This window comes from Anneissia japonica, unplaced genomic scaffold (assembly GCF_011630105.1).
Source record: "Anneissia japonica isolate Jap-2015-1 unplaced genomic scaffold, ASM1163010v1 scaffold1128_len1000024_cov185, whole genome shotgun sequence".
Taxonomy (NCBI): Eukaryota; Metazoa; Echinodermata; class Crinoidea; order Comatulida; family Comatulidae; genus Anneissia; species Anneissia japonica.
The window spans coordinates 171,855-195,772 of NW_022705247.1; the positions used below are offsets into that span (position 1 = coordinate 171,855).

At 32.9% G+C, this 23,918-nt stretch overlaps 1 protein-coding gene across 1 annotated transcript in view; it reads left to right on the top strand.

Annotated features, from left to right (window-relative positions):
- Positions 1-2,715: 2,715 nt before the first annotated feature.
- The window catches only part of LOC117105438 (voltage-dependent calcium channel subunit alpha-2/delta-1-like), a gene marked incomplete at its 3' end in the record, with an annotated part of 93,539 nt that continues 72,336 nt past the window's right edge, over positions 2,716-23,918 (top strand). The window contains 2 exon segments of the mRNA XM_033246569.1: positions 2,716-2,902; positions 6,957-7,038. Coding sequence (XP_033102460.1) covers positions 2,781-2,902; positions 6,957-7,038 — 204 coding nt within the window.

Below are 23,918 nucleotides of genomic sequence, written 5' to 3' on the forward strand. Positions count from 1 at the left end.
CATTGTCGACAGCAATTGTCGAATACATACTGTAGCTGTCTCAGAGACAATCGGAAAAGCTCCCTGATTTGTTAACGGTGAATCAGCAGAAAATTTCTTCACAATTCGTCAGCGACAAATCATAAGCATTGACCAATCATAAGACAAATTCACTTAATGTCATCAGCTTAATAATACAGTAAAATGAATGGTAATTTTAGGAAAAAAGTACACTACATGTACGAACAATCCTATCAAGGTAGGCCTAGTAAAGGGTTGAGTTAGAGGTTTTCTATTTCCTAGGCCTGGTAATAGCCAGTAGTCGGCATGGTCAGTGATTAAGCGTTTCCAGAAAAAAACCGCTTATTTGCTGACAGAGCAACTGTAAGCAATAGGCTGTAGGCTTTTAAGTGTAGTATAACTTTACGTTCTAGTTGGTATACAGAGCGTGGATAGCTTACTGTTAAATTATTCACATTCTGTAGCTTCACAAACTTGAGAGGAATTACACAATCTTCCTTCACATCATCTTCTGTTAGCCTGAAAAAAACAAAAACAAAAGAAAGAGAGAAAATATTATTCCCATGGCCAATGTTAATATTCATCTTTAAGTACATTATCACCAAATGCATGAACATATAAATTATACGATGTAGTGGAGATGTAGCTCTGTCTCTTATACACATCTAGATGTGTATAAGAGACAGATATATACATGAAGAGGAGTCCACGTGTGTTCATATGGAAAATAAAGAAGAAAGAAAAACAGGAAACGGAGTAGACTTTAGAACACTATTTTATTAAAACAATAATATTTCAACCTGTCCTCAGGTCCTCTTCAGCATGACTAATTTATTAACGTACAAGTTGGCATATCGGGTCAGAGTTCATCATGATGACTTAATTATAATAACAATAGGTATCATCAGACCTTATAAACAAGTTGATGATAAACAAATTGGTGATAGGCCTAATTATAGACAATAAACAGTGGCAGTAAGGAAGGCAACTTAGAAACTAAATGAGCAGTACTGACAATTGTAAAAGTGGCATGGGGATAGTATATAAATCAGTTGTTTTGCTGCTTAGCACTGAAAACACAATGTATAACTAAAATAGATAATAATACATTGCTCAAATAGGCCTATATAGAAAGGAACATGATGTAAAATCAAACATAGTTCATCAACGAAAAGTTTCTTATATAAGTTGTATATGAAAAAGTGGTCTCTGGTTCGAATGGAACCCACAATCTCGCCCTCTTTTTAAGCATCATATATTTATAAAGTATTATTGCAACTTGCAAGACGAGAAGAGATTTCATTTCTTATAATAATGTATCTCTTCGGAGATCTCGTCTTGTCGTTTTTAGACACTTAACAGGAGGGCTTATCACATTGGTCTCTGTTTAAGCTTCAAATAGATGTATTGTATTGGCATAACCTCCTTGGCATACCGTATGGAGCGCGAACTGAATTGCCTCCAATCGGATTCCAGCTTCCAACGAAAGTCTCAAACCAGTTGGTGGATGTCTGCATAGACAGAAATGTCCCGGGTTCAAATACCGAATGGGAAAATCTCGCAGATTCATACTGGAACGAAGTGATCAACTCCTGTAGCGACAGTAGCAGCTGCAACATGGGCATCAGCGGGTAGAGCAACAATTGTTATAATACCAGATGACATATTAACTTTCATTTTAATGTTTATGAGCTTTTATTCGATTTCTAGTCATTGCCTACACAAATAAAAGTATTATTCACATCCGAACAAGACCAGCCGTCGAATGTTAATTAGCTTATAAAACGTGTATTATTATTATTATTATTATTATTATTATTATTATTATTATTATTATTATTATTATTATTATTATTATTATTATTATTATTATTATTATTATTATTATTATTATTACAGTATTAGTAATATTATTATTTTCCGACGGGCTTCTTTTTCGAGGCTACTTTTGCAAAGTAAATAGAGGGCTTTTCAAAAAAAGATTTATATGTTTACAGAAGGGAAGAATGAAAAAAAAAAATATATTCCAGTGAAATCATATGCTTGATAGAATTGATCTAATTAATTTTATCAGTCATTTTAATTGTATATAAGCATGAGTACTATGTCAAATTTGTAAGATACTGTGCATGTATATAAATAAGAATTGTGTATAATACATTGGAGAACGTATTATTAATATACAGAATTTACATGGAATGACAATAAAGGTGGGAAACACCCACGAAAGACAAAAAAAAGTAAATGGAGGGCTTCTTTTCAAAATGAATGCTGTAAGTTTTCTGAATTACCGATATAAAACAATAAGTAGTACCACTGTAACATCAATCTGTATCATGGAGTGTATAACCGACATTAATTAAAACACCTATAGACTATTATAGTCTAGTATAGTATTATACTACCGTACTGTATTGAAACCAGCGTCTTTTTAATTTAATTTGTTTCTTTGAAATTCATGTACAGTATGTACTATCTCGAAAATAATTCCATACTATCTTGAAAAGAAGCCCATAGACTTCTTTTCGAGCCTAATTTTGCAAACTAAAGAGGGGGATTCAATTTGCGATGGGCTTTTTCTCGAGATTAAGCCAATTGAGCTTCAATTCGAGGCTTTACGGTAGGTACGGGTACCGGTACGTCTCTCTTTACACAAAATTTGTGTAATGGATCGTGCACATCTTGCAAAACAATGAAAGAGGGCGCTATTTAAGACGATTGATAAAAAAAGGTACTGTATACATCGTTGAGAAGATTCTGTCCGCGATGTTGATAGCGGAATGTTTATAGATGTTGAGAACGCAGTGCTTAAAATGGCATCGTATTGGGCTGTTATTTATCTTTTTATATTTTGCGTAGTTGGAAGTTGTTCATCAGAGTCAGTCATACCGCCATTAGATCAGTAAGTAAACGTTTTTTTTGTTTTCATTTGTCTCATATTGTCAAGTATTCGATGAAGATTTCCTAGGCTGACCAACATCGGCTCATTATCATCATCGATTGTCTTTGATGGCTTTGCTGTCAGTGTGCACTGATGATAGTGTTAGCCATACGTTAATGCATAATTATCTTTGAAGAATTAGTAAACAGCACTGCAGTTGAGTAGTGTTGTGTGTCTGTACTCTTGATGCATTGTCTTTTCCTTCGCCCAATAACTATGTTTTTCAGTAGAATAGATCGAAAGATAATGTGTGTGTCATCTCTTGATATCTAGAAAGGTTGAGGAAAAATTAAGAAAATAGATGTACTGCATTTCAAACAAATTGCACGAGTATAGGCTAGCCTACTGACTGTACTACAGACAGTAGTAGTAGTAGTAGTAGTAGTAGTAGTAGGCTAATCAAAATAATTATATCTCAATGGCTATACTAATTAGTATGCTCAACCTGCTCCCAAGGCTAGTTTTTTTTTTAGTTGAACATTCACCAGTTTCAGTACAATGCATGAATAGTCATGCATAATTCATTATTATTATTGTATTAGGATTCACAAACATTATGCAATATCATAATTTGTGTATACAGTACAGTGCATGGCAAATGAGCCTGGTATAGAGTCATACCATCTTTTTGTAAATATTTCATGTTTTCGAAGTGAAACATATTAAATGATAGATGGAAATCGTAAAAAAATATGCTTGTTTCTTTTTTTGTAATTTTTAAGTGAAAATATACTATTTTGGCTACCATGTAAATTTAAAAAACCTCATGTGCACGGCCCGCCTAAAACCGCGGCTAGAAAGAACAACCCTTGCTGTTACTGTCAAATGCCAATCAAGTGTAAAAAGTAATTAGTAACTCCCAAAACCTCAAATTTTCACCGTAAAACGTCTATAAACTTTTGTGATGCCCTCAGTGTTAAATAAAAAAATTCACATTGGTCCTTCCTTCAATTTTTACCTACCCCCGCTGTAGCCCAATCCACCGACATTATTTTTCCTCTACCTACCCCCACCTCCGTGCTCACCCATGGTTAAATCAGAGTCTTTAACTGATTCAGGTTAAATTTGGTGTCAACATCCTTGTGCCAGGCTGCCTACCAGCTATTTTTATGAATTCATTAGTTGGATCTCATAAATTATTCAATTGACATATTACCACTGTTATGTAAATTTTCTCACTATTGAATTGCAACAATATAATGAATACAATTTTGGTGTAGAACCATTTCAAAGATCAGCAAAATTCATTGGTCTTGTAGAGTGGTATAAATTCTTATTTTTAACAGGGAGTTCTAATCTATAAATTAGAGAGATGATCTCATCTGCAAAATTTAAAATGTAGAGTGAGTTTTGATAACATACAGTGTAGATATTCTTATTTTTATTTTACTTTTTATTTTTCTACAAATATTCATAGAATGTACTGTTGTGAATTTTTGCAAATTAAATTTTGATTTATTTAATAGACGATATTAAAAATAAAATTGTGAACCACACAATTTTTAGTGATCCGCTTCACAGAACGGATCACCTCTTGTTATTGTCAGAGATCTTTTACGCACATGGCAGTTTCAAGGAACATTTGGCTTGGCCTGGATTAGTCACAATAAGCTTTTCAGTATGACCACTCATGCGTGATGTAAAAAGCGCAATTCTGCGTTTTTACATTATCGATCATATCATCTCAACCAATTGCCATTTCGAAATCATATTTAGTGAGCATAAACTTCAGGTTAAAGTTGAATGTCATGTACCTGAATTTTACATGTGCACGCCATAACGTGCGCGTATGTGTGCGTCAAAATTTTAAAATGCTCAAAATCACTTTTGACTAAATTAGAGCACGTTTCAGTCCATTTTGAGCATTTCAACAATTTTCAAATTTTTCGCACCCGCATGTACGGAAGCTGGAAATTTCTTTTTTTTTACATGTTTTGGGTTTCTGACACTGTAATCACAAATTTCCATTCTTTTTCAGTCACCTTAATAGCCAATAGCAATGCCGTACGCGCGCATCAAAGATATGAATCCTTGTGCACGTTTTTGTCGACAAACACTGAAAATTTGCCAAAATCATGCCTATTTTCAATCAGTCGTAGCTGCTTAGGATAAAAGGTGACCCCCAATTTTTATTACTTCTTAAAGCATGACTTGTAAATATGATTTTATAGATCATAATGGCTGATCGGACTTCGTGATGTCATCACATTGCAATCTGAAATAAAAAAAACTGAATTTTTATCTATTTTATCTATTTTTATGATATTGAACTGCACAGTTTGACAATCCTGGCTACGGTATTTTTCCATATAATCATACTTTTAAGGGCTGGGAAATATCTTTTGCCGGACTAGAATGATTCAATAATGATTTATCAATTATGCGATAACAACATATTTTGACAAATCAAATCAGATGACGTCATAATCATGGAAAAACATTAAAATCGTAGACTAAGTAGCAATGATTTTATTGTTTTTCCATGATTATGACGTCATCTTTTTTGATTTAAAAAAATATTTTGTTTTCGTATACACGATAAATCGTTATTGAATTGTCCTAGTGTAAAAACTTCTCTTATTTCTTTTGTTTATATGAACAATCGCTTTTTAGCTTTTTTATCATTATTGTTATTGTTGAAGTATAAACAGGCCTCTACTGTACAGTATGCCTGAACAAGCAGGGACAGCGTAAATCACAGACGGGCAAAGTGCGGCCTGCGGGCCGCGTGCGGCCCCCCCAGCGATATTTTTGCGGCCCGCGACAATGAATTAAAAACCCTATGTTTGCGGCCCGCCAATCAAAATTGGCTAGAAAACACCTTGTTTTTTTTTACTGCCCAACACTAATAATATGTAAAAAGTAACATTAAAACTGAAAATAAAAGTGATGTAAAAGCAGTGATTGGAGGTTTTTAGAAGCCCACTGAAACATCAAAGTTTGGGTGCGGCCCTTGGTGTTAAATCAAAAGTTCACTTTGTCCCTCCGACCGATTTTTATGTCCACCTTTGGCTCAAATGAAATATATCTTGTCCCTGGATGTTGATCGATATTTCTTGCTTTAAACTTAGTTTTATGTCACTTTAGTGGTTTAAATGTTTCTTTCTTAGCTAATATAACATTTTATATTGTTTTTGAAGACTTTTAAATGAAATTTTAAGTGTTTTTGTAGTTAAAAACGATCGTTCTTAATGGCGTCATCGCCGCAAATTGGGTTTGTAAAATCGAGAGTTCATAATTGGGAGGTTCATTATTGGGATATGTTAATGTAAAATGTATGCACAAGAAAAGTTTAAATTTAGTCAAAGGTGTTGGTTTATCAGTGTTTGTTTACATTAAGTTATACTTAATTCTATCAACAAAAAGGCCCAGAAAATCAAGACAAGATTAAAATGTGAGTTTAAAGTGGTTGAAACATTGACCTCATTATCGTATAGTACTGTAGTACTGTATATTAAAAAAGGTCTTTAGTAAACACTGTAATCGTCTAGATAGAAAGTGTATTCAAACACACTATTTAGAATAAAAATGATTTATGAATAAATTTAAAGAGCCATTCACACTCCACATCAACACAAATAAAATTGGTTAACATTATATGACCATAGCGTCATTTGGAATAAATTTCTCCCTTGAATATTGAAATGGCCCAAGGCTTGTATTTTCTACTCGAGTAAATGCCCCCCTCTCCCACAATGACTATTAATGGAAGAAACATAAAATTATCAACAGAGTCTATCAAATGTTCTTCTCCAGCGGAATTACATTTTTTCTAACCGTAACATTAGAATGTGTTCAGATTGGTGTTGCTTCCATTAGTTTTGTTTACAGTCATTTGTGTGGGTGGGCGGTGCTGTTTATTTCAGAAAGAAATAAATGCCGGGGCATATTGAGGCTCTGTCTGGAGGGGGTGTTTATTCGAGGGTGGCACTTATTCAAAGGTAGACATTTATTCAAATCAATACGGTAGTACAATTGTTGATGAGTTGACTTTATTTTTATTTTTTTGCTGTAGGGTACAAGAATGGGCAAGAGATATACAAACAAAACTATTCGACTATCTAACAGACAATATGAAGCCTGATAAACTGAGTGAAGTGAGTTACTTATCTTATTTTTGTTTTTCTTAATATTCATGGGCGTAGGCCACTGATAGCTGGATTGCCCAGTGGCTGGTGTTAGTGAAGCCGCTGACGCCATGTTGGGGTCCTAAATGACGTACCAGTTTAGACAAGTTTCTTTTGAAATTTGTTTAAATTATTTGTTAAAAATAACGATTCTTGCAATACTTATTAAAAATATCATAATAATAAATGTAAAGTAATGCAGTTTAAAAAAGCGAAGTATATTGCATGGTTAGTGATCAACGTCACTATAACAAAGCGACTTTGCTCATGCTTTTGTAGACTGAATAAACAGTCACATCTGGTGGTTAGGTGATTTGAAAAAAATCCTTGCATTAAATTTTAATATATTATTAAAAAGTATTGCAAGAAGAATCGTTATTTTTAACAATAATTTAAACAAATGCCAAAAGGAACTAGTGTCACTTAGGCCCATTTAACATGGCATTGGTGGCTTCACTTTTTTCTGTACAATGATTGGAAAATGAGCAATTCAGCTATTATAGTAGAGATCAGTGGCGTAAGCCCATGGCAGCAAATTAGTCCCACTAAATGAGTAAAAATACTGAAAAGACCAAATTAAATTATCATTGGAATAGGGATTTAGCTGTGTATAAATTAATAAATGGTATTCATGTGATATTTTGGTGTATAGTAGCTGAGTATGGTCAGTATCTTAAATAGTATAAATTAGTATAAATTCTGCATAGCAAGCTGTGTATGTGCATCAGATTTGGCTTTGAGCCAAACCCCACCTTAACAAAAGTGTACATTTTCTGAAAGAATGAGGATTTCAAATATGGCATAAAAAATGGGGTAGGGTGAGGATCACACACATAACATTTTTCCAAGATTCATATCTCACCCCGCTTTCACCCTACCATTAATTTCTCACCATATTTGAATTTCCCATTGAATTTCCTTTCAGGAAATGTAAACTACTGTATAGAGGGTTACTCTACTCCTTTTCACAGTAAAAATTTGCAAATGGAAACACATGGTAATTTCAAACTCTTAAAAATTTTAGAAATTTTTCTAACATAGCATTGACAGTCACATTTTGACATAGCATTGACAGTCAAGTTTACAATGTGCTTGTAAAATGAGAAGAAACAATAAGTTAAGTCTCTTTATGTAAGAGGTATAAATATCCCTGTGATAGAAGCCTTCAAAATGTAATAGTAATTATGCTAGTTTTTTTTTTCAAGTTATCTAAACATACATACATAGTTATATTTTTACCTTCTGTACAATTAAATAGTCCATAGTATTTTGTTTCCTGTGATATGTAGCATAATTACTCCGTTTCCTATTCTTGGATTGAATAAAATGATGAAAATAATGTTTGCTCGATATTGCCATAGTGATTTGGAAATTAATAAAAAATTTTATGTATCCATAGTAACATTTGAGCATTACATAATGAGAGTTTGCAATACCAGAGGGGATTTGGTAATTAATTGCAATTCCGAACTTGTGGCTGTTGAAAGAATTGATCATTGCTCTTGACAATGTACATTGTTAGTGTACAGTAGGCCTACAAATATTACTATTCAATAATTCTTTTTTCTTACCAGATGCCATATGATTGTCATTACTGTCATAATATGACCCTATTCATGGATGAGAATCCTGGCAAATTTGCAGTCTTGTCTTTTTAGCTTTTGCATACAGTATATTCTTAAGTAATATCTTTGCAACAGAAGAAAAAAATGAATGAAGACATAAAAAATACAGTTGAAATATTTGTACATACGGTATTACAGTAGCAAAATGTGCAGTCTGTGGCATAGCTTAATGAATAATGTACCCATTCAATTTCATTGTTGTGGAATATTTAATTTGTGATAAGTGCAGAGCTAAGTTAATTAAAACCTGTGGCTATGCTGAGTCAGGAATTACCATTATTAATTGGTGCTAAAATTGTAACAACAAGCTGTCATCAGATTTTGATTAAATAATCTACTTGAACATCATACTGCTATAGTAGATCTAAGCCAAAATTAAAGATTTTTAAATTATGAGAAAACATTTTTTCAACATTTACAATCACAATCTCAATTTTCAAGCCCTGAAACCTTGATTCAGAAATATCGGGATGGTGTCTTGATTCAGATTTCAGAAATACTTGAATGGAATGGTGTATATGGGGGGATAGTTTATTTGATATTGTTGCATTGTTACCTAGTTATTATTTACGAGCAGACCCTTCTTGCAATTGTTTTCCAGCCCATGAATTTCACATCGGCAATCGGCAATTGCCGACCATATTACCGAGCCAGAATTGCTACAGGACGGCAATTTTTTGCCGACCTAGGCCTATATTTCTTTGCTTCGAAAACTGCTAGGAAAGTCAAAAACTTTGATTGAAACAGGCTATAACAGACACTAAATTTCATGTACGTCGTCAAACCAAGGAAATTGTTGGTTTATAAAACAGATTTGTTTGTACAATAACTATTTCTAATACGCATGCAGTATGTGCGATTTGTGTACAATCATCGTCTTTCTCACCTAGTTGTTTCGTAGGCTAGGCCTAGGTAGGAATGATGCTAGCCAGCCAAGGCCTACTACATTGAACAATTGAAGCCACGTGTGCCAGCGTAAATTGTAATGCTTATCTAAATCGATTATTTGTCTTCATTTTACAGTATTATCATATTTAAAATGTTGTTTATTATCTGAAAATTAAAATTCAACATATTGTAGCCTAATCCTACCGTCCGTTTAAACGCAATCACGATCGCATTGTGACTTCACTACTGACAACTATACAATACATGTGTGGAATATCCCTGATAGATCATTCTGGGCATGCGCATGGACATGCATGGGCAGTTTTGAAGCAGCCTGTGATGATACGATCGTAGCATTTATGAAAGTTATATTTCCCATGCCATAGATAATGATATAACGAACGCTAAAACGAAATTTATTCGGCGATTTTCTTATGTAAAACATATGTTTTATACTACACTATTAAATTAATACAAGTACGACCATTCTTTCACCAGCAATATATTAATTTAATAGAGAAATTAGCAAAATCACAATCTGTAGATGATGATGTAAGGTCGAGCGTTTGGAAAAATTGTAGTTTATACTATATAGGCCTAGGTAGTAGAAAATTGCCGAGGCTGCTGACCTCGGAGAATTTAAGGTCGGCAAATTTTTGCCGACCTAATTTTCTCCAGATTTCATGGGCTGGTTTTTCTATAAAAATGAATTTTACAAATGACAATAAGTTGAATACTGAATTCCCTCACCAAAAAATAATTTAAATCCTCGGATGTGAAACTAAAAATAAATGTTATTTGGCCTAATATTATTGACCTGTAATATTTTACACTGTGCTAGGCCTGTTCTTACGTAGCACAGATTTATCATTTGGCATTTAGGCCAATAAAAAAAAAAGAAGTAGTTTCTTGTCCTAATATTTTGAAAAAGGAGAATGAGGGCATTTTTTTTGCAAATCATATTTCAGAGATAATGGCCAAAACCTGCTGAAATATCAAAAATTTTGAAATCTATTTTATTGCACTAAAACTAACCTGTATACTACATGCTGGTATTTTCCCCATTTTCAATGTTAAAACGATAATTTTTAACAATTTAGCAATGGTTTGTGCCTCAGAAATTCCTGACATAAACTTTGAAGGCTGATTTCTCAAATATTGTTCTTTTAAAAACAGCTGTATGTTTAAATGCTTGTAACTTATAAAGGAAATGTCGGATTTAAATAATTTTTTTAAACCATTTTATAGCTCTCATTTTCATCTTTAAACTAAAAATCAATTTCTGTGATGAGTGACTGGTTTGGCTTGTCTTTGCCACAAATAAAAGAAGCACTAGACATGATATCTTACCATATGTATCCCCAACCACGATTGCAGAATGATTACAGAAAATATAAAATACCATGAAAAAACAGAATTGTCTCGAAATCTGGATCTGGACGACGTGAAGATGATGCATCAAAATCCAAGGACACGTCGAATCACTTTGTCGTGCCTCTGACGTAGCGATTTGATCTCGATCAACTTCACGGCTTACCGGAAAATATGTCTGTATTTTTGAAGAGTGTTCGCTGTAGCAGATCGATGAATTGTCATTGACTGCAAACGTAGACATATATCACAATATTCAATTATTGTCATCGCTGAAGCTTGTTTAAATTACATTGATGCATTCAGTTTTTCATAGGCCTACTTACCATTTTTAAGTATTGATTAATGAATGTCTCTGTGCATTGTGGAGGGGAGGGTGATGGAGGAAATAACAATTATAATATAGTACTTCAAGAATGTTTTGTTAATAATATATCAAGGTACAGTATCTTAATAATAACACAACAAAACACATTTTCATGGCAGTCCACAGAACTAAATTGAGAAAAATGTTTACAAAATAAGTACATTAAAAAAGGAAAAATGTTTACAATATAATTACCTCATAAAAGGAAATCATTCATTGCATTATTGTTGTTATTATTCTAATTATCATTACCATTATTATTTTCAGCATAATGTACAGTAATATAGTTAAAAACTTATAATTATTTCAATTCAATACTTTATTCAGCCATCATATGTTAATACAAGAGAAATGCCTGATGTACAGTTTAAACAGGTCAATATGGACATAGTGTTAAAATACAATTAAAATAGTGACAGATAGTGAAAAGGCTTATATACTTCAAAGTATGTTAAAACATTATTAAAAACTTTAAAAAGCATATAGTCTACCTGTACCTAAAGTTATACATTAAAATATTGTTTATAGCGTCTTTAGTTAAAATAAATCTAAAATTGAGTAAAAAAATTTTTAAAAATTATATAATATAATTTGTTAATGTTATAATTATTTTTTTTCCCTTAAAGTTCTGTCCAGAGTATAAAATATTCTTTTGACAAAAAAAAAAACCTGTTGTATGCCCATATATAGTCATGATGTACCTATATATGGTCATGGTTTGATGTCATCATGACCATATTTAGGCATGTCACATGCTTTGTCAAATAAAACTTGACGCAGGGTTCCCAGAACGCCGCCCTCAGCGGCGAGTGCGAATCACAACTCAGGGTCAAAAGTGGAACGTGAAATTGCGATATGGTTTCGTAGTCAGATTTTCGAGAAAGACTTCAGCTACCCGTATTTCTCGACTGAGACGTCAGTGGGAGCTGTAATTTGTATGGCAAGAAGATTGTGCAACCCTTAATTCGTTTTAAGGGAATTTACGCCCCAGAAACCTTGTAGTTAGTAATATTTTGGTTATAATAAAAAATATTCATTTTTTGGTGACGTCACACTCACAATATATTTAGCGTGCATACGTCATATGCTAGATTACGTCACCTTTTCCCGGTAAGGCAAACTTTCCCGGCGTGCTTTTTTCATGGATAAACAAATACCACTGCTTTGCACATGGATGCCTTGCCTAGCTAGGGCTACAAGAGCCGCATTGTTAATACTTAAGGTACCTCTCCAACTGAATTACTCTTAGTTTTGTTTTTTTACTTATTTTAATTTATTTCTTTCGAAAGTGTACTTTCTATCACATATAAATTTGCACTGCCTAGTTAGGTCTGGGCCTAGGCCATTGTTATGCATCCATACAGTACAGAAGTTTGCTAGGCAACAGAACGTGATTGCACCTTCCTTCCCAGGTGTAATATTACATTGGCATATCGTTAGCTAACCAGTTGTGTGGGTTTCTTTGTGAAAATGATACTCATTTTCACAAAGCATCCCCTCTTGGAAAGAGGGAACTTCGAAATAATTGTCTCCATATCTTCACTAATTAAATTAATCACCGTAATTTAGCTTACACTTAAATGCATTTAGGGAGCACTTAAAATGTATAATAATCATTTCACTGCCCGACAAACCCCAAAATTTATTCATGCATTAGGCCTAATAGATTCATCTTGATGTACTGTGACTCCAACATCACTGGCGCATGGTAGCAACCAACTGACTGCAGACCATTTCCGTCACACATTACTCTCCGTATAACACAGCACCCCTTAGTTCCGTCACCTCTGGATATTCTGTACACATTGCTTATGTACTTGGCAAGATTCTATCTTTATTCTCTACAGTACTAGTCTTCCAAGAAGTCCAGATTCAACAGTAATATAATCAACAAAATAGATTAGATGGGTACCGTGTAGGATTCTAATTTCTCGGAATGAAATGTATCTGGTACTGAATTATATGCATTGCTACAGTATATTACTGTATTAGGCATGCTCCCAAGGGAATGGAGGAAGCTGGAAATTGTGCACTCCGATTAACTCCGATTCAATGACCTGGGGAAAATGTTGTCATTACATTATCCAGTATCCATGGAATGAAAAAATACTGTATGTACAATACTGTAATGCCTCATGCATCATGTAAAGGCTTGTCCAATCCACACACTAAAATTGTATGGCAAATTTACGTGATTTGCCTGTTTGAATGATGATATTTATGTCACACCCATATATATAGCCATGATCATGTCACAGGTAAACCTGTATTTGTCACATAACGCTCTGTCCAGACTCTCAAGTTTTCTTTGACAAAAAAGTTATGTATGCCCATATATAGTCATGATGTGCCTATATATGGTGAAGATGTGATGTCATCTTGACCATATTTAGGCATGTCATATGTTTTTGTCAAATATAAATTGATAGTGTGAACAGGACTTTAAACTTGATAGTGAGGACACATACCAAGGAATCATCAGGTTGTATGCTGTATCGGATCAGCCTCATTTTTATTACAGTATGAATGAAGATACCCAAAATCAGAAGGTCATCCTTTATGCATACACTAATTCATGTTTTGCATGCATTTAGGGTTCTTCTTAGATAGTTTACGTGACTGCCATAAATTGTAGAGATTCTATGTAAAATAAGCCAGGAAATTGCAAACATAAATTAATTACAGTATATTGCTCATACTGTATTGTTAGAATGCTACTACGATATACAATGCCTAATTAACAATTTTATACTGTAAGTAATATGGAGATGATGTATGGAGATTGTACTGTAAAATAAGCTAGGAAATTGTTTAACTGTAGATAAGGAAGACATGCAAACATAAATTAATTATAAAGCTCATATTGTTGGAATGCTGCTACGATACACCAAAATGCCTGTTTAAAAATTCAATAAATATGGAGATGATAGTGTAAGCCATGATGATTTTTAAAATATCCCTTGACCTTTGAAATATCAGGCATTGAGGTGAAACTAAAGCTTATTAATGCAAATAATAATGAATTATTTTTATCGTTTAATTATATCCGGTGACTACTAATTGGATGAATAAATTTTTTGTTGTGGTGGCTTAGTTTTCAATCTAAAGGTATCCACACTATCTAATTTGAAGTGACAAATACTGTACCGAGTATAATCCATCGTTACGGACGGACACTTTTCCAAAACTTTCAATTTTAATTCTCCAAAAACATTTTATGCCACTCTTAGCTGGTTCATTATATGTTTTATATGCAAGAATAGTATACATTCTATCTAACAAAAAAATTTTGTGCTGATTGATATTTTTACTAAAAATAGAACAGCGAAAATGTGAGCGTTACGGACAGACAAGATAGAATTCGCTGTTTCTAATTTTTACAACTTAGCAGAAATTTCTATCTAGATAAGCAACAGCTGACAAAAATTTGTCATTGCTAAATTGAGTTATTTTGCTTGTCTATTAGTGAGATTTCGTTTGGTTGCTAAATACTTCCTTGTCTTTGAGTTATTAACGAAAAGAAAATGTTACGGACGGACATTTTTGTTGTGTTACGGACGCTTACGGACACTTGCAACAAACATCCTAAATGATAAATATTAATGATAAATTCAGATTTTTTAAATGATAACTGACTTTTCTTAAATTTAGGATTATAGCAGCCTCTCTAATGATAATTATTTGTAAAATATTTTATGTTCAAGCAAATGAACAGTACATAAATTGACATTCGTCATACCTACAGTAGGCCCTATATAATTACAATAATTTTAGAGAAAATAAGTTATTAAACTAAATAATACTGTATCTCGAATTAATAAAACTTTACATTTTTCATAAATAAGTTGATTAAATTGCTACCTTTGAAAAATGATACTGGAATGTAATAATTGATCAATGTTAAATTGAAAGTGTAGTTTGATTTTACCCATGGTAAATTTAACATACACTGCCTAACACGTCCGTCCGTAACACAGATATATCTGTCTGTAACAATATTTTAATTACGGTAATAGCTTTAATTGAAATTTTATGTCAAGAACAATTGTACTATACATCTAATATAAATGTCCAAGGGGTTCAGTATGAATGGTAAAAATGTTGTAAATTTGAAGCATATAAAGGAACATTACGCCCAGTGCTTTACGGACGGACATTTACCCTGCAGTTACATTACTAAATGAATATTTTTGCCAATTTACTTATAGATTTTATGAAAAAAAATTAGCTAAACATAAACATCTTGAGTATAATTCATTTCAACCTTGTTTAACATAAATTGGCCAATCAAAATGTATTTTATGTGGCATGTCTGTCCGTAAAATGTCCATCCATAACAGCATTTGTTACGGACGGACACATTTTTAATTAAATCTGTAATTAAAATTTGAAAATCGACAAAATTTTTATTAATTTATTTTGTAATTACCAATGTAGTAGAGATAGGTTAATATGTTTGTAATCTATCGTATAGAAGCATGAAAAAACATTTAAGTTAACTTGCGTTAAGGAAAATATTTTTTTGTGGATTTTATAGTCAAGATTAATTTCTGAGAACTTGTGAAAATGAGATGAAGAACGTAAAGATGATCAAGTACTAAAGGTTGCAATGACGCCAGTGAAATTGCATTGTACGGTCCATGGTACAGTTCGTCTGTCATAATCTATCTTTTCCTGACCTCAATGACCCCTTTCAGATATCTGCCTTCTTCCAATCATGATCATTGTCATTCATATTTTGAAAAGAAGATAAAATTGAGCAAAATCCAAGTCGAAGGACTTGAGAGCAATAGTATCGCTGAGTCACTTTCCACAGTATTGGCTCGCATCGGTATTGTTTACTAAGCTTCAGTTACGATGGTCTACAAATTCCACTTGACCAGTTTGGAAGCGCAATGCAAGGCTCTTGATCCTGGTTGAAAATAAAAATTAAGCTACTTGAGACATTGCTCAGAAACCTAAGTGAGATTTGAAAGGCTTGTTCCATTTACATTTTATAGATATTTTGTGCATAGCAAGAGAAAAATTACTTTTTTGCTTTTAAAAGCATTGGATCTTTTATTGCCTTGAGCACCAATTTAGGTACATACGTGCATATAATACATATCAGCTCGGTATTTGTATAACATATTTTTATAATGCAATATCCCACTGCTGTAATGAATGATATTTTACCAGCAAAACTCTTCTTGATGATAAAAAAATATTGGATCTTAAATTGTATGTTATTTAAAGTTTATTTAAAAAAATAAACAGTTTCATTGTATGTTATTTTTATTTTTATATATTATTATAAAAATAATATCTATAGATCCTAGCACATTTAATTTTATTGATTTTTTCATAAAAAAATAAACAGTTTCATAAAAATATATAATATAAATGTCAACTATTCAACAGATTAAGAAGTGAGCCTACTTATGAAATAATGTACATTAGTTTTTCAGACCAACCATTCCCCTCCCCTTCCCTAAAAAAAAATGGTTCAATTTTTGATGAAGAAATGATATTGCCCATAGGACAAGAATGACAAAGGGCAAGTTGAGTGGTAAGACAGGGGCACCGCTAGCTACAGCCTTAACATCAGCTCATGTGCACTTTAAAGAACCCATTGCATCTTTCAGAAGAGTAGGGGGTTACCCCGATGTCGCTGGTTCTGCCGCTCTTCGCCCAGGGTTTGGTTGGTAGAACCAAGTCTTCTTGGATAAAGACTTCAAAGTGGAGGTCCAGTGTATACATCTGGCTCGTGTACACTTTAATTTAAAGAACCCCATTGCATCTTTTTAGAAGAGTAGAGGATTACCCCGTTGTTGGTTCATTTCAGCCTCTGCCGTTGTGGAATGATGTGAACATGTGTCTGCTGTAAATGCCTCTTTATGACTGCAAGGTAGTCACAGACCACGCCCATACGCAATTCAGCACAATGATGTTGCGAGTTATGAGTTATTCCCCTACCTTCAACTTTACCTTTACAAAGTAGATTAATTCTTCATCCTTCAGTCATTTTTACTTTAGAAGTTAAAGTATATTGAAAAATGAAGTGTAGTAGTTTACATTATAAGTATAATAATCTCCTTTAATGTCTGATAAGACCATATTCTCAGGGTCAAATTAGATTAATATGCCATTTGACAACCTTGGGTTAAGAACATAATGTAATATTAATGAATTAGTGCTAAAGTTTCATGAATTTAACATGACATACTGTATATGAAGACTTGCACAAAAGTAGCCAACAGTAGAATTGCTATATTCAATTTTATATTCTTTTTTGTTGGTCCAAAAATATAACATTACATGACGTTTCGCTGGTGATCCACCAGTACTATCGATGTTATGACATTGACAGATTCGTCATGACGTCACCTCAGTGTTTTCGAGGTTGGTTTGTGCCTCCAGTCTTGTTTTTTGACGACAACACCGAAGTGACGTCATGACTACGTCGACAGGACACTTGAGAATGCTGGTGATCCACCAGAACTCTGTGTAATTAAGTTTTTAGCAATATTTTTGGATCAACAAAAAATAAAACAACATTGAATATACTTTACAGTGGATCCAGATGATTTTTTCAATGGTGTATAGAATTACTTACACAGTCAGTCAAGAGAATACATATATAATGGTTTATAAAGCATGTTAGTTAAACTATTTTGTTAAATCTTTGCGCATATTAACTGAGGACAATTTTGTTTACTGAACCAAGTGATAATCAGATTGTAAAGTAAATTGCAAACTGAGCTGAATGAATGGGTTGTTCCAAAGAATGATTTTGGATTTAACTAGTGTCACCAAATGCTTCAGAAGGCACAATTTATTATACTAAAGTAATGAATTTCACATTTAATAACTTAAGAAAAGCTTAATAAAACATTTTCTATCTGGCTAAATAAACCACACAATACTTTTTAAAAATTCTCTTTTTATATGGTTTTTTTTTCATTTATTTTCTTATCCATGTTTACAGTACAGCACCTTGTTCCAGTTCCTTTCAGTTCTGCAAAAAAGGAAAACAACTGAAAGGAACTCGACTTAACACAAGTCAACAAATTTGCGTGACTGTTCAGTTGTCTTCAGTCCTTTGTGAGACTTCGGCTATAGTCTAGAGGATGGCAGTTTGTGTTACTTGCATGTAAATCAACAACTGTCGCTGTGCATAACCTAGCCTTCCTGAAAAACCTCAATATTTATTATCGATTAGAGTACTTTACTGACATTTCCAACCAATATTGTTCAACATCAACGCTGCTTGCTCGCTGTGTCTGCTTTCAAAATTGGGCCAAGTAAATGTCACATGATTCTGGTTAGCTGATTTTGTGTACTGGTGTTTGTTTTCATCATAGATCTATTAAAGTATAAGTGATATATCATATAAGTGATATCATATCATATCATCAACCATATCGAGATTTAGGGCTAGCAGTAATATATCTGCAGATTAACTGCACACATGCCCTACCTTTTGTCGTTATCGACTCTCACTGTTGTAGAATACTGTAAATGCTTGAACAAGCGCCGCTCTCGAAAAAGCACCGCACCAAACCTAATTTTGACCAAGAGTAAATGATCAATATCGAGATTTAGAGCTAGCAGTAGTTTATCAGCAGATTAACTGCACACATGCCCTACCTTCTGTTATCGACACTGACTATTGTACAATACCGTAAATGCTCGAATAAGTGCTGCTCTCAAATAAGCGCCACACCAAACCTAATTTAAATCGAGAGTATTATAATAATTACCCTGTGTGTAAGGAAACACTTTGAGAAACAGGTTTTAACTACAATGTATACATGTGTAAAACTAATAAATAACACAATGAAGACACAAACCGTTCTTTATAAACGTAGGGCCTATGATAGGCCTACTGAACTACAGGAATAAGTGAGATAGGTAACGTGGGAACGGCCATGGAAAGCGCCATGCCAATATTTTTTTTATAAGCGCCGCACTGAGGCCTTAATCTTGAGGCCTCAGTGCAGCGCTTATTCAAGCATATACGGTAATCATTTGTATTAATATCATGGGCTAAACTAGGGCAAGGGGCAAATAGACTAGGGCCCCGGGAGAAAGAGGGATACATGGTACTCTAAAACAAGCTAATTTCCATGTACTTGTGTCTATCGTCAAGCCATTCTAAACAAAAAATGTTAAGCACCACCACACACCCTCTCGGTGCTTCGCACGTCGCATATCCGCTACCCAGACTTTTCTCTTCATCCACCCCTGCATATATTTTAAAATTTAGATTTTCATTGTAGTTTTCAGGATAATCATGTCTAAAATTAATACGTAATGAAGGTAGGACTGGGAAAAAAAAACTTCTCGGTAGATTGTAGGCTGATGAGAATTTCAGTCACTGACAGCAAACATTAAAATTAAGTACTTTGCAGAAGTAATTTGCATTTCTCCTTTGATGACGGGTGGATTAATGTTGACAACTTGAAAAAATGGGAAACTATTAGGAATTGGGATGACATGCAACTAGTAGAAGAAACAAGTAATTATGTGTTAATGAGAAAAAAAAGAGTTACAAACAATTGAACAGAAACAAGAAATGCACATGACATGGATTTGACCAGTTAATTCAAAAGCTCATCCAAACTTTAAACATAAATCAACAAAGATACTCTGTAGAAGAAGAATTTCGAACATTAACATGGTAATTATTCAAAAATTTTACCGAGTCTCTATGGAGACCTATGTGGGCGAGGAGTGTGGAAATGCAAAATGTTTCCATCTTCTTAACTATGTGTTTCCATAAAATTGCTACCCTGTTACAATATTATTTTTACTGCATAGTTGTCCCCTACGCATGACAGGGATGGTTCCCTGATTTCGACCGACCAATCTATCATGTTGGAAAGAAGGAATTATTAATTAATTAATAAAAATTAATTCGTATCTGTAAATATTTAAAATAAAAAATTGATTTTAGATATGGTGCATTAAACACTCGTTATAAATCATCTTTATTTTTGGATCTTTTTTTGGTTTTACTATGGCTTATTTCTTTAAATGTGAAGTGCATAGACACTTTATGTAAACATTTACTTGGAGGTCATTCCACAGCAATGATGCTCAGTATCGGAATGTTCTTTCCTTGAATATTTTTCCATGTTGGAATTATTAAAGTATTTGTAATTGATTGGTCAAATAAGATGGTGCAGATCCCTGTAAACATTTAAATATCACACTTTTTTCATTTTCCCACAATTTAACGTGAACATTTTTTAGTTTTATGATAGGGGAGTACATACGGTATCTGCATACATAAGAACTCTAGCTAGTCTATTTTGGAGTGTTTGAAGACGATATAATGTTTTCAGAACCATAGTTAGGCCTAACATTACTGTACAGTAATCAAAACAATTTATAGTAGTACAATAGTAAGTCTTTAAAGCAAAATTTGGAATATGATATCTTAATCTACGAATGATACCAATATGTTTTGATAATCTAGATGGAATTTGTTCATCAAAATTTTTCCCTGACATACAGTATGTGAATCAAAAGTGACTCCAAGATATTTCATTTTAAACTTTCAACTCTTTCCACATCAAAATTGTTTACAGAAAGAGAAATTTTAAAGTACTGTGAACATATGGTAATAATATATTATCCTACAGTACAACAATCATTATGCATATAATTTAAATCTAGATATCGATTACCCTATGTTTATTTATTGATTAATTTTTAAAGGTTCATGAAATATAAAACCATGTTAATCATTTATTCATTCATTCTCTTATTATGAACATAGTTCGAGAATTGCCAATAGCGAATGCCTGTCATATGAAAACAAATTACCATGCCACTAATAACTCAACACAGACTACAGTGTATACACTACACAAGCGTAATAATATTAAATAATTTGGTCAGTAGTTCGGGAAATATCCTTTGCTGAATAATGCTAAGTGGTTTCTATTTCATTTTCACTTGCCTTTATTTAATACGTTTTTTTTTTTCTTAAACTGCTTTCTTTTCAGTTAAACCACTTTCATTCTGTTATTATGTTTCCTCTTCTGGAATGCTCAGAGACAAGTATGCTAGATATGGCCTTATTATGTAACCATTGACTATTAATATTGTGAAAATAAACATAATTTCTTTCAGCTGGTGCTCAATACAGAGCATTGTGATGATAATTTATCAAATACTATAACTGTAAGAAAAATGTTGACATTTTGTGACTATAACGTTTCCTAATCTCTGAGCGCTATCTCCGAAATGAGCACTTTATCGCCGTCATAAATTCATCTTAATGTGTGATACGCACTAGAACAGTCCCCAAATGCTTAAGATGGAGAGATACAAGCAGCCTAATTTATACTATTAATAAGTGTCGTCATAAATGGTTTCGAGTCAGCTAATTCTAAAACTTCATTACCAAGTATGGCCTTCAAAATATGCGCTAACTATATTAGATCCCTCACAATACAGTGTAGATCTATATTTAATAGTCTCTTAAGTCTCTTATTACATTATATTTCCATTAAATTCAGCCATAGAGTCTTCATCCCTGTCTAAAAATGAATATCAGTATTCATAGATCTGGTAAGTTGTGTTAAAATTTAAACTTATGCTAATAATAATACTTGTTTTTTGTTCCTGACTGCATGGATTTTAATTCCCTCATCATTTTTGTTATTTACTTTCTAAACCCTGTTTTTTCTGTGCTTTTGCTACATTTTTTGTAGTTTACAAATGCATTTTTACGTGTACAACTCCAGGCAAACAACAAGCATAAACAAAATTTGAATTGTGCCAGGAATAATATAGCCCAACTCAAATGACTAGAAATGAAAGTGGATAGAAGTTTGATGATTAAGTGAGATATTAAGTTGATATAAAATGATTGTTGAAGGCGTGCACCCCTCCCCACACCCCTAGATACACCACTGAAACCAAGTTGGTGACGTATCTTTCGGTCGTAATATTATAGGAGCTAAAGCCCTGTATTTTGGCAGACGGATTTTGATGTTATAATTACTGCATTCAAAAACGCTCTAGCAATAAAGAGTCTAGATGCTCTATTCCGGAGAACATCTAGCTATCATAGGTTCATCCCCTAATCCTTATCTTACCAGACGGTTGAAGTATTAGTATATGGCCCAGCGTATTATTAACAACTCATGTTTTTCAATAAAATATAAAAATATTAATAAGTGTTTATCTCAATACAGGCACGCGACTTATGATCTTATTCTCCCAATTATTGTAACCGGGTGGTCCCTACCAGTTCTGGACGAGTAATTTTTATCAAGGCAAACCAGTTGAATTGGCCAAAATTGATCTGGCGGATCTGTTTTGGTATAGTATTTCTGCTGATAGCCCTGAATATTTTAATAATTTAGTAATACCTATACTGTACCTCACTGCAGTATCCTACTCATAAACTCTATACACAGTAATTATTCTTGACTTATTTGCACAGATTCCACACAAATACTCCTATTCTTAACTGTTGTTTATCCACAATATATATAGCGTATGATTTATTCACCATCATAATTTCAATTTCAAGCAATATAAACCATCATTTAAAAATGAACAATATCAGTTTACTTAATTTTAATTATTCTTTACTGGTCATTACACTTTCTAAGCTACGGTAAGCTGCATCTGTGCTTTATTAGTCTAGTATAATCCAAACAGTGGCTGGCAAAAAAATAGACAATTAAAAGCAGATCGCTTTTCAGAACATTCTAATGATCAAACTTTCACGGCCAGTTATTGGCAGCTTCATCTGTCCATGCAACAATATTATTGCATGGTATAGAAAGCTAGTTATGTCTTCTTTCATGGCAATTATGTTTCATGTAGATGACATCCCATTGAATGCACTCTCCATTTTGAACATTGAGATTCGTTCATGTAGAAGAATAGGTATTGATCATTTACAATCAATAATTACTTTATTGTAAATGAGATCAGGTGAAAGATGATATATAATCGTTGCTGGCTCAAAGGCATTCATATAGCAAAAAGCCATGTTTTTTTGGTATGCAAATTTATCCAGTATAGCTTTTTAATTAGCTTGGCTTTTTACAGTAATTAGTATTTCCTAGATTATGTTCAACCTATAATTAAAGGGTTTTTTTTCAGTATTTACTCTAAAACATGAAATAATGGAATTTAATTGTTTTTTTGAATTCTTATACTCATCATCATTTACAGTAATATAAATTTAAATTTTAAGCATCAAAAATCCATGTTTTTTTTGGATTTATTACTAATTAGCTTAATTTCCTAAATTATATTCAACAAATTGAAGTTCTTTTTCAGTATACTCTAAAACATGGTTAATGAAAGTTAATTATTATGAATTCTTAAACTCATCATCATTTAATATAAATTTAAATCTTAAACAGCAGAAAGCCTTTAGCTTATATAGCATTTCCTAAATTATGTTCAAGGTAAAGTTCTTCGTCACTATATATACTCTGAAAAAATGTTTATAAATTTCTTACAGAGAATTTTTGTACTTGCCATTATTATAAATTTAATTTTAAATAGGTAGAAATTTATCTGTTTTATTTAGGTGAATAATATTGCCAATTATGATATATTATGCTAAGAAGATATATATA